Here is a 13,559-nt window from a genome sequence, read left to right on the forward strand (position 1 = left end):
TGCTCACACTCCAACAGCACGTCAAGTATTAAAAACCATTTGTCTCCATTCACTCCTATCAAACACGCTCACGCATGCCTGCTGGAAGTCCAAGCCCCTCGCACACAAAACCTCCTTTACCCCCTCCCTCCAACCCTTCCTAGGCCGACCCCTACCCCGCCTTTCTTCCACTACAGACTGATACACTCTTGAAGTCATTCTGTTTCGCTCCATTCTCTCTACATGTCCGAACCACCTCAACAACCCTTCCTCAGCCCTCTGGACAACAGTTTTGGTAATCCCGCACCTCCTCCTAACTTCCAAACTACGAATTCTCTGCATTATATTCACACCACACATTGCCCTCAGACATGACATCTCCACTGCCTCCAGCCTTCTCCTCGCTGCAACATTCATCACCCACGCTTCACACCCATATAAGAGCGTTGGTAAAACTATACTCTCATACATTCCCCTCTTTGCCTCCAAGGACAAAGTTCTTTGTCTCCACAGACTCCTAAGTGCACCACTCACTCTTTTTCCCTCATCAATTCTATGATTCACCTCATCTTTCATAGACCCATCCGCTGACACGTCCACTCCCAAATATCTGAATACGTTCACCTCCTCCATACTCTCTCCCTCCAATCTGATATTCAATCTTTCATCACCTAATCTTTTTGTTATCCTCATAACCTTACTCTTTCCTGTATTCACCTTTAATTTTCTTCTTTTGCACACCCTACCAAATTCATCCACCAATCTCTGCAACTTCTCTTCAGAATCTCCCAAGAGCACAGTGTCATCGGCAAAGAGCAGCTGTGACAACTCCCACTTTGTGTGTGATTCTTTATCTTTTAACTCCACGCCTCTTGCCAAGACCCTCGCATTTACTTCTCTTACAACCCCATCTATAAATATATTAAACAACCACGGTGACATCACACATCCTTGTCTAAGGCCTACTTTTACTGGGAAAAAATTTCCCTCTTTCCTACATACTCTAACTTGAGCCTCACTATCCTCGTAAAAACTCTTCACTGCTTTCAGTAACCTACCTCCTACACCATACACTTGCAACATCTGCCACATTGCCCCCCTATCCACCCTGTCATACGCCTTTTCCAAATCCATAAATGCCACAAAGACCTCTTTAGCCTTATCTAAATACTGTTCACTTATATGTTTCACTGTAAACACCTGGTCCACACACCCCCTACCTTTCCTAAAGCCTCCTTGTTCATCTGCTATCCTATTCTCCGTCTTACTCTTAATTCTTTCAATTATAACTCTACCATACACTTTACCAGGTACACTCAACAGACTTATCCCCCTATAATTTTTGCACTCTCTTTTATCCCCTTTGCCTTTATACAAAGGAACTATGCATGCTCTCTGCCAATCCCTAGGTACCTTACCCTCTTCCATACATTTATTAAATAATTGCACCAACCACTCCAAAACTATATCCCCACCTGCTTTTAACATTTCTATCTTTATCCCATCAATCCCGGCTGCCTTACCCCCTTTCATTTTACCTACTGCCTCACGAACTTCCCCCACACTCACAACTGGCTCTTCCTCACTCCTACAAGATGTTATTCCTCCTTGCCCTATACACGAAATCACAGCTTCCCTATCTTCATCAACATTTAACAATTCCTCAAAATATTCCTTCCATCTTCCCAATACCTCTACCTCTCCATTTAATAACTCTCCTCTCCTATTTTTAACTGACAAATCCATTTGTTCTCTAGGCTTTCTTAACTTGTTAATCTCACTCCAAAACTTTTTCTTATTTTCAACAAAATTTGTTGATAACATCTCACCCACTCTCTCATTTGCTCTCTTTTTACATTGCTTCACCACTCTCTTAACTTCTCTCTTTTTCTCCATATACTCTTCCCTCCTTGCATCACTTCTACTTTGTAAAAACTTCTCATATGCTAACTTTTTCTCCCTTACTACTCTCTTTACATCATCATTCCACCAATCGCTCCTCTTCCCTCCTGCACCCACTTTCCTGTAACCACAAACTTCTGCTGAACACTCTAACACTACATTTTTAAACCTACCCCATACCTCTTCGACCCCATTGCCTATGCTCTCATTAGCCCATCTATCCTCCAATAGCTGTTTATATCTTACCCTAACTGCCTCCTCTTTTAGTTTATAAACCTTCACCTCTCTCTTCCCTGATGCTTCTATTCTCCTTGTATCCCATCTACCTTTTACTCTCAGTATAGCTACAACTAGAAAGTGATCTGATATATCTGTGGCCCCTCTATAAACATGTACATCCTGAAGTCTACTCAACAGTCTTTTATCTACCAATACATAATCCAACAAACTACTGTCATTTCGCCCTACATCATATCGTGTATACTTATTTATCCTCTTTTTCTTAAAATATGTATTACCTATAACTAAACCCCTTTCTATACAAAGTTCAATCAAAGGGCTCCCATTATCATTTACACCTGGCACCCCAAACTTACCTACCACACCCTCTCTAAAAGTTTCTCCTACTTTAGCATTCAAGTCCCCTACCACAATTACTCTCTCACTTGGTTCAAAGGCTCCTATACATTCACTTAACATCTCCCAAAATCTCTCTCTCTCCTCTGCATTCCTCTCTTCTCCAGGTGCATACACGCTTATTATGACCCACTTCTCGCATCCAACCTTTACTTTAATCCACATAATTCTTGAATTTACACATTCATATTCTCTTTTCTCCTTCCATAACTGATCATTTAACATTACTGCTACCCCTTCCTTTGCTCTAACTCTCTCAGATACTCCAGATTTAATCCCATTTATTTCCCCCCACTGAAACTCTCCTACCCCCTTCAGCTTTGTTTCGCTTAGGGCCAGGACATCCAACTTCTTTTCATTCATAACATCAGCAATCATCTGTTTCTTGTCATCCGCACTACATCCACGCACATTTAAGCAACCCAGTTTTATAAAGTTTTTCTTCTTCTCTTTTTTAGTAATTGTATACAGGAGAAGGGGTTACTAGCCCATTGCTCCCGGCATTTTAGTCGCCTCATACGACACGCATGGCTTACGGAGGAAAGATTCTTTTCCACTTCCCCATGGACAATAGAAGAAATAAAAAAGAACAAGAGCTATTTAGAAAAAAGAGAAAAACCTAGATGTATGTATATATATATATGCATGTGCGTGTCTGTGAAGTGTGACCAAAGTGTAAGTAGGAGTAGCAAGATATCCCTGTTATCTTAGCGTGTTTATGAGACAGAAAAAGAAAAAGAAACCAGCAATCCTACCATCATGCAAAACAGTTACAGGTTTTTGTTTCACAGTCATCTGGCAGGACGGTAGTACTTCCCTACTACCTATATATATATATATAATATATATATTTTATTTTTTTATTTATTATCACACCGGCCGATTCCCACCAAGGCAGGGTGGCCCAAAAAAGAAAAACTTTCACCATCATTCACTCCATCACTGTCTTGCCAGAAGGGTGCTTTACACTACAGTTTTTAAACTGCAACATTAACACCCCTCCTTCAGAGGTAGTAGGTTGGTAGACAGCAACCACCCAGGGAAGTACTACCGTCCTGCCAGATGACTGTGAAACAAAAACCTGTAACTGTTTTGCATGATGGTAGGATTGCTGGTTTCTTTTTCTGTCTCATAAACACGCTAAGATAACAGGGATATCTTGCTACTCCTACTTACACTTTGGTCACACTTCACAGACACGCACATGCATATATATATATACATACATCTAGGTTTTTCTCCTTTTTCTAAATAGCTCTTGTTCTTTTTTATTTCTTCTATTGTCCATGGGGAAGTGGAAAAGAATCTTTCCTCCGTAAGCCATGCGTGTCGTATGAGGCGACTAAAATGCCGGGAGCAATGGGCTAGTAACCCCTTCTCCTGTATACAATTACTAAAAAAGAGAAGAAGAAAAACTTTATAATATATATATATATATATAATATATATAATGTATATATATATATATGTATATATATATATATATATATATAAATATATAAATATATATATATATATATATATATATATATATATATATATATATATACATATATATATATATATATATATATATATATATATATATATATATATATATATATATATATATTTATATATATATATATATCCTAGGTAGTAGGTTGGTAGACAGCAACCGCCCAGGGAGGTACTACCGTCCTGCCAAGTGAGTGTAAAACGAAAGCCTGTAATTGTTTTACATGATGGTAGGATTGCTGGTGTCCTTTTTTCTGTCTCATGAACATGCAAAATTTCAGGTACATCTTGCTACTTCTACTTACAGTCAGGTCACACTACACATACATGTACAAGCGTATATATACATACCCCTCTGGGTTTTCTTCTATTTTCTTTCTAGTTCTTGTTCTTGTTTATTTCCTCTTATCTCCATGGGGAAGTGGAACAGAATTCTTCCTCCGTAGGCCATGCGTGTTGTAAGAGGCGACTAAAATGCCGGGAGCAAGGGGCTAGTAACCCCTTCTCCTGTATATATTACTAAATTTGAAAGGAGAAACTTTGGTTTTTTCTTTTGGGCCACCCCGCCTCGGTGGGATACGGCCGGTGTGTTGAGTGTTGAAAGAAAGAATATATATATATATATATATATATATATATATATATATATATATATATATATATATATATATATATATATATATATATATATATATATATATATATATACATACATACATACATACATACATACATACAGTGGACCCCCGCTTAACGATCACCTCCAAATGCGACCAATTATGTAAGTGTATTTATGTAAGTGCGTTTGTACGTGTATGTTTGGGGGTCTGAAATGGACTAATCTACTTCACAATATTCCTTATGGGAAAAAATTCGGTCAGTACTGGCACCTGAACATACTACTGGAATGAAAAAAGTTCGTTAACCGGGGGTCCACTGTATATATATATATATATATATATATATATATACACTCTAGGTAGTAGGTTGGTAGACAGCAACCACCCAGGGAGGTACTACCATCCTGCCAAGTGAGTGTAAGATAAGATAAGATAAGATAAGATTTCGTTCGGGTTTTTAACCCTGGAGGGTTAGCCACCCAGGATAACCCAAGAAAGTCAGTGCGTCATCGAGGACTGTCTAACTTATTTCCATTGGGGTCCTTAATCTTGTCCCCCAGGATGCGACCCACACCAGTCAACTAACACCCAGGTACCTATTTGCTGCTAGGTGAACAGGACAACAGGTGTAAGGAAACGTGTCGAATGTTTCCACCCGCCGGGAATCGAACCCGGGCCCTCCGTGTGTGAAGCGGGAGCTTTAGCCACCAGGCCACCGGGCCCGGAAGCCTGTAATTGTTTTACATGATGGTAGGATTGCTGGTGTCCATTTTTCTGTCTCATAAACATGCAAGATTTCAGGTATGTCTTGCTACTTCTACTTACACTTAGGTCACACTACACATACATGTACAAGCATATATATACACACCCCTCTGGGTTTTCTAGTATTTTCTTACTAGTTCTTGTTCTTGTTGTTTATTTCCTTACCTCCATGGGGAAGTGGAACAGAATTCTTCCTCCGTAAGCCATGCGTGTTGTAGGAGGCAACTAAAATGCCGGGAGCAAGGGGCTAGTAACCTCTTCTCCTGTATATATTACTAAATGTAAAAGGAGAAACTTTCGTTTTTCCTTTTGGGCCACCCCGCCTCGGTGGGATACGGCCGGTGTGTTGAAAGAAAGAATATATATATATATATATATATATGCATGCATGCTTGTACATGTATGTGTAGTGTGACCTCAGTTGTTTAAGAAGAAGTAGCAAGACGTACCTGAAATCTTGCATGTTTATGAGACAGAAAAATGGACACCAGCAATCCTACTATCATGTAAAACAATTACAGGCTTTCGTATTACACTCCCTTGGCAGGACGGTAGTACCTCCCTGGGCGGTTGCTGTCTACCAACCTACTACCTAGAATCCAGTAGGCTTAGTCCCCTATAATTTTTACACTCCCTTTTGTCTTCCTTCTCTTTATATATAAACAGAGTCCAAAATATACACAGTAGACATTCCAAGCACTTAAGCAACATTTCTTCTGTTTGTTAATTGTGATCCCATTCTCAACTGGGATTGTTCACACACCACCACAGTACCCCACATCTGAGTTATCTTCACAAATTTGTTTGTTTTGATATATGTATGACAGAGCATTAATGCACTTAGTTCACTTGAGTGAGATTATATCAGCAGTCCTGGTAGCTCTGATGGCTCTTGTCTAAGCTGAAAGATGGTAATTTCTGCATCAGAATATGATTTTCTACCATTTTTGTTTTGAAAAGTTCCTGCTGTAATTAATATGTATTGACTAGTGAACTAGGAATATTAGTCTAACACTCCCATTCAGTCAATTGTAACATGCAGCATGAACTTCTCAATGAGAAGAGAAACAATTTATGTATTTGTGTTGTCAAAGAATGATTGTTTGTTTGCAGGTTAGTAAAGATGGTCATGTTAATATGTGGGACTGTAGTGTTGACCCTGAGGGTCTGGTCCCTGCACAAGATTGTTACAAGATCAAGGAAAAAGCAAAGGATGAGGAAGAGGAGGTGGTAGATGATATTCCTGTAACACAGGAAGAAATAGAAGATTTAAATAAGATTAAAAATAAAGGGGAAGGTAAGTTCAGAAAATGTTAACATTCACAGCAAAAAGTTTGTTGTAGAGTTGCCCTTTTTGTTGAGTAATTAATTTTTCATTCGCTCCATTTATATGAAACTGAACTGTTTTTCTCATTTATTTACTTTAATTTTATGTATGAAATAAATTTAAGAAGTGCCCACTTGCATTCCTATCCATAATACAAATAGAAAAGTTCGAGATACTAGTGACTGCAAGTTTTAAGAATAATGCAAATTGGGTGTTTGATGAATAAAATTATGGTTATTTGTATACACTTGAACTCTTATACAATGGAACCATTGAAGATGGAACTTCGTCATGGCAGACTATTCAGTTAAAAATGGACAAGGCAGAATTTATCTCCTGGAAACAAATTCATAAAAATAACTTTTGTCAGATGATACTTTGTCATGCCTGGTAGGTAAACTAGGCATTTTAGCTGTTATTGAACATATCCATATTGAACTTAGCAGTGGCTGATTTTACCTAGAATTAGTTTGCACTTTTCTCGCAGTGAGTAAAGTATACTGTCGCATTTTTTAAAGCGCTTGTTCCCTCGTGTACTTTTCATCAGTGTGGCAGCCATAATGCATTTTTTTTTTATAAGAGTTATTGAAATTGTTTATAGAGGGGCAACTGATATATCGGATCATTATTTAGTTGTAGCTACAGTTAGAGTAAGAGGTAGATGGGAAAAGAGGAAGGTGGCAACAACAAGTAAGAGGGAGGTGAAAGTGTATAAACTAAGGGAGGAGGAAGTTCGGGTGAGATATAAGCGACTATTGGCAGAAAGGTGGGCTAGTGCAAAGATGAGTAGTGGGGGGGTTGAAGAGGGTTGGAATAGTTTTAAAAATGCAGTATTAGAATGTGGGGCAGAAGTTTGTGGTTATAGGAGGGTGGGGGCAGGAGGAAAGAGGAGTGATTGGTGGAATGATGAAGTAAAGGGTGTGATAAAAGAGAAAAAGGTAGCTTATGAGAGGTTTTTACAAAGCAGAAGTGTTATAAGAAGAGCAGAGTATATGGAGAGTAAAAGAAAGGTAAAGAGAGTGGTGAGAGAGTGCAAAAGGAGAGCAGATGATAGAGTGGGAGAGGCACTGTCAAGAAATTTTAATGAAAATAAGAAAAAATTTTGGAGTGAGTTAAACAAGTTAAGAAAGCCTAGGGAAAATATGGATTTGTCAGTTAAAAACAGAGTAGGGGAGTTAGTAGATGGGGAGATGGAGGTATTGGGTAGATGGCGAGAATATTTTGAGGAACTTTTAAATGTTAAGGAAGAAACAGAGGCAGTAATTTCATGCACTGGTCAGGGAGGTATACCATCTTTTAGGAGTGAAGAAGAGCAGAATGTAAGTGTGGGGGAGGTACGTGAGGCATTACGTAAAATGAAAGGGGGTAAAGCAGCTGGAACTGATGGGATCATGACAGAAATGTTAAAAGCAGGGGGGGATATAGTGTTGGAGTGGTTGGTACTTTTGTTTAATAAATGTATGAAAGAGGGGAAGGTACCTAGGGATTGGCAGAGAGCATGTATAGTCCCTTTATATAAAGGGAAAGGGGACAAAAGAGACTGTAAAAATTATAGAGGAATAAGCTTACTGAGTATACCAGGAAAAGTGTACGGTAGGGTTATAATTGAAAGAATTAGAGGTAAGACAGAATGTAGGATTGCGGATGAGCAAGGAGGTTTTAGAGTGGGTAGGGGATGTGTAGATCAGGTGTTTACATTGAAGCATATATGTGAACAGTATTTAGATAAAGATAGGGAAGTTTTTATTGCATTTATGGATTTAGAAAAGGCATATGATAGAGTGGATAGAGGAGCAATGTGGCAGATGTTGCAAGTATATGGAATAGGTGGTAAGTTATTAAATGCTGTAAAGAGTTTTTATGAGGATAGTGAGGCTCAGGTTAGGGTGTGTAGAAGAGAGGGAGACTACTTCCCGGTAAAAGTAGGTCTTAGACAGGGATGTGTAATGTCACCATGGTTGTTTAATATATTTATAGATGGGGTTGTAAAGGAAGTAAATGCTAGGGTGTTTGGGAGAGGGGTGGGATTAAATTATGGGGAATCAAATTCAAAATGGGAATTGACACAGTTACTTTTTGCTGATGATACTGTGCTTATGGGAGATTCTAAAGAAAAATTGCAAAGGTTAGTGGATGAGTTTGGGAATGTGTGTAAAGGTAGAAAGTTGAAAGTGAACATAGAAAAGAGTAAGGTGATGAGGGTGTCAAATGATTTAGATAAAGAAAAATTGGATATCAAATTGGGGAGGAGGAGTATGGAACAAGTGAATGTTTTCAGATACTTGGGAGTTGACGTGTCGGCGGATGGATTTATGAAGGATGAGGTTAATCATAGAATTGATGAGGGAAAAAAGGTGAGTGGTGCGTTGAGGTATATGTGGAGTCAAAAAACGTTATCTATGGAGGCAAAGAAGGGAATGTATGAAAGTATAGTAGTACCAACACTCTTATATGGGTGTGAAGCTTGGGTGGTAAATGCAGCAGCGAGGAGACGGTTGGAGGCAGTGGAGATGTCCTGTTTAAGGGCAATGTGTGGTGTAAATATTATGCAGAAAATTCGGAGTGTGGAAATTAGGAGAAGGTGTGGAGTTAATAAAAGTATTAGTCAGAGGGCAGAAGAGGGGTTGTTGAGGTGGTTTGGTCATTTAGAGAGAATGGATCAAAGTAGAATGACATGGAAAGCATATAAATCTATAGGGGAAGGAAGGCGGGGTAGGGGTCGTCCTCGAAAGGTTTGGAGAGAGGGGGTAAAGGAGGTTTTGTGGGTAAGGGGCTTGGACTTCCAGCAAGCGTGCGTGAGCGTGTTAGATAGGAGTGAATGGAGACGAATGGTACTTGGGACCTGACGATCTGTTGGAGTGTGAGCAGGGTAATATTTAGTGAAGGGATTCAGGGAAACCGGTTATTTTCATATAGTCGGACTTGAGTCCTGGAAATGGGAAGTACAATGCCTGCACTTTAAAGGAGGGGTTTGGGATATTGGCAGTTTGGAGGGATATGTTGTGTATCTTTATATGTTTATGCTTCTAGACTGTTGTATTCTGAGCACCTCTGCAAAAACAGTGATAATGTGTGAGTGTGGTGAAAGTGTTGAATGATGATGAAAGTATTTTCTTTTTGGGGATTTTCTTTCTTTTTTGGGTCACCCTGCCTCGGTGGGAGACGGCCGACTTGTTGAAAAAAAAAAAAAAAAAAAAAAATTGAATTTTTTTATTGTGAGCTAAAACACCAGCCAGTGATTTGGCTATTCTCTATGCTTTTCTGATGTTTCCAGGGTCCATGTGATATTTAACCCCTTAACCCTTTCAGGGTCCGTCCCGTAGATCTACGGCTTTACGTTCAGGGTCCAAACCGTAGATCTACGCCATGAGCTCAGCTCACTCTGATAAACTGTGAGTGGTACATTTGGGCCTAGATATGAGAGAATACATCTATGTGGTATGTGTGCACCACATAAAACAGATCCTGCAGCACACTGTGTATAATGAGAGAAAAAAAATGAAATCATGATTTTTCGATTAAAACAGCAACTTTGCAGTGTTTTTTCGTATGTTTTTTATAGTTGTATTTGCGACTTCTTGGTCTCATTTGATAGAATGGAAGACATATTACAGAAATAGAGATGATTTTGATTGGTTTTAGCACTGGAAATGGCTTGAAACTGAGCTCAAAGTAGCAGAAATGTTAAATTTTTGCCGATATTCAAGAGTAAACAAACGACCTCACACGTCTAATACACGTCAGCTGGTGGGTCTAATATACATTCACAAATATGGTGATGATATTTATACAATTATTACAGTATTGCATAAGAGTAAATCTTCTATTTTTTGGTGTGAATAAAAATTCATTATGTGAATAAAAAATCAAAATGGAATTTATTTGTAAAGCCTCAAAACATAACTAATGAACAGAGGAAATGTTAGTTTAGTGCCAGGAATGCCTACATTGTTCATTCTGGACCCTATTTTGAAATTGGAATATTTTGAACTTTGTGTTAAATTGGCCAAATTAACAATTTCCGATCACTTTATTTTGTAGTTGAAACAGTTGACTTGGCGATTTCTTGTGCTCAATCGATAGAATAGAAGTAATACTAGTGAAATAGCTAAGAATTTGGTTGATTGGAATAATGTAATTGGCCTAAAATGGGAGTCAAAGTCGGCAAAATCGCCGATTCGTAAATATCGCTGACACATCAAAATTCGCGAGAGCATAATTTCGTCAATTTTACACCAAATTTCGTACTTTTTGTTTTATTACCTTCACAAAAAGATTCTCTACGATTTCATAAGAAAAAATAACAAATTTTTTTTTTGAAAATTCTTGGACACTGGTGCGTGACTCCAGATTTGGGCCTTGGACCCTGAAAGGGTTAAGGGGGGCATGGGGCAATTTTCCGCGCGCGCTCACCGAAAAATAAAAAAAATATGGAAATTGAGTTATATATACTGAAAAATAGCTCAACTCTTTGGCAACACAATGGTACCAGAATGAATGTTCTACGACGTTTCTACAAGAAATTATAGTCATTTATATCAGGTATGGTGACGGCGATGTTGGTACCGAGTCTGCTCACGGCCTATATATTTTTTGGAGTTATTTTCTTGTTTTTTATCGCCTTTTCTTGCATTATTCTTTCTAATATAATAACTGACTATTTGGCATCATAAAACAGTAGGCGGGACTTATCCCCAGACTTAGTGACACCCGGGAACCAGATAGGAACGCTCGGCAGTGTTCCTGCTCCCGAGGTACCAGCAGGAATCGCCCGTTATTACGCTTATATCAGCTTATATATCAACTCTACGGCTTATTTTTCTATCAGAATTGATCTAATATGATATAATAAACACTCTAAATAACATACAAACATGTTATATACTCTAGGCTGAATAAAATAGGCCATAATATGACGAAAGATTATCGGGAATATTTCGATAAATATCGAGTTACTCCACTCCATGTCCCATTCTTTAGTCTCTGAGTAAGAGAAAACGGTGTTTTGAAGAGGATAACTGCACTAGAACATCAGTTTACTAAGAAATACACCCAAACAAACGCGATTTTCGCGAAAATTTTTTTTTTTTTTTGAGACGGGGGCCGGCCGGCATTCCCGGCCGATATCTCGGAAGTAACTTATTCACCTAGGGCACCAAATGCTTCCTTTATTACTTAATTAAATGGAATAATATTCACAGACATTGTAGAATAATGATTTCTCTTATTTTGACCTTTGAGTTTTTGAAAATATTCCAAATACTTTGGGAGTTATGTGGGAGTAAAGGGCAGATTTTTTTTGCAATATTCCAGAACTAACAAACTTTATTTTTTTGTGAAATAACGGTAAGGTATTTTAGAGGAAATCTATCGGTCAAAATAAGTATTAGCATTGTACTCTCGGCACCAAGTGTCCAAACCACCTTACGTAGTCCCATATAAGAATGAAGTATTGCCCCTAGGGCATTTTCAGTAAATCAGTCTTTTCTCAGTTGTTGTTTGAGGTATATTTTTGATAAATATTTTCAAGAAAGAGTGAGAACACTTTGTCTTGTGTACCAAAACTGGACAAAATCGGACGGTAAATAAACGAGTTAGGAATTTTGCCCCATGCCCCCCTACCTAGAATTAGTTTGCACTTTTCTCGCAGTGAGTAAAGTATACTGTCGCATTTTTTAAGGCACTTGTTCCCTCGTGTACTTTTCATCAGTGTGGCAGCCATAATGCATTTTTTTTTTTATAAGAGTTATTGAAATTTTTTATTGTGAGCTAAAACACCAGCCAGTGATTTGGCTATTCTCTATGCTTTTCTGATGTTTCCAGGGTCCATGTGATATTTAACCCCTTAACTGTCCAAATGTTGATCTACGTTTCCACTTCTAGCGCTCTGAATGTTTTGAAAAAAAAATTATTTAATTTTTTTTTAAAACAAAAAGGACAATTTTATGTGTGTAATAACCTCCCCCCCCAAAAAAAAAAAAAAAAAAAATTGGCATCAGTACTTATCGAGATATAAAGCGACGAAGTTGGCGCTGGATGCTCACCTGACAGCAACATGGAGTTCTGCTGCTTGCAGAAATGTTGCCAGTGTACCTTTTTTCTCGTTTTTTTTTAATGACGTAATTTTTATGTCCTGATAATTACAATTTATAGTAGTTCTTGTGATTTTAAAAGCCATTCTTTGTTCTGACACTAATACTAGATACTGAAATAGCAATCAGATAGTCACAAAGACACTGACAGGTGAACATGTTCACCTACCTTGGTCACAATTGTCTAGAAATATATACAAATTATTTATAGGTCCCAGCAATGTTTCTAGAAGTGCTGGAGTGTAAAACTTCTAAGTATAGTGTCAGACAAGTGTCATTCTACACTGCTAAGGGTGCAGCCACTCAATATTGCTGATCGTGCACTGCTCATAGTGAACCTTGGCATATATTTTTTTTATTTGGCCTCACTGTTAAACATGTCTGTCTGTTTTTGTCTGTCTGTCTAGTTCTGTCTCTGTCTTTCTGTCTACCTGTCTCTCTGTCTCAGAGAGAACTGCTCATGAACCAACAGATATTACACACGTTGCAGAATCATCACATCTGAACAAGTGGAAATGCGTATTACTTGCCAATCATGCTTATGCCTTATATCAACAATCACAGAATAGCACACTGGCTTTTTTTGGGTTATCCTAGGTAATTTACACTATGTATAATAACTGGACTTATGTGTACCTAAATAAACTTACTCTTTGATTCTGGTTTATGAGCAGCTCTGGGACAAAGACAGACAGAGACAGAGGTAGAGACAGAGATAGAGAGAGCTAGCCAGTCAGTCAT

General features: G+C 38.3%; 1 protein-coding gene across 1 annotated transcript in view; it reads left to right on the forward strand.

Moving 5' to 3' along the window:
• Positions 1–13,559, forward strand: part of LOC128684346 (periodic tryptophan protein 2 homolog) — a 160,886-nt gene that overhangs the window by 46,102 nt on the left and 101,225 nt on the right. Inside the window, exon 7 of the mRNA XM_070089131.1 lies at positions 6,513–6,696. Coding sequence (XP_069945232.1) covers positions 6,513–6,696 — 184 coding nt within the window. The remainder of the gene's footprint in view (positions 1–6,512; positions 6,697–13,559) is intronic.

Source organism: Cherax quadricarinatus, chromosome 2 (genome assembly GCF_038502225.1).
Source record: "Cherax quadricarinatus isolate ZL_2023a chromosome 2, ASM3850222v1, whole genome shotgun sequence".
Lineage (NCBI taxonomy): Eukaryota > Metazoa > Arthropoda > Malacostraca > Decapoda > Parastacidae > Cherax > Cherax quadricarinatus.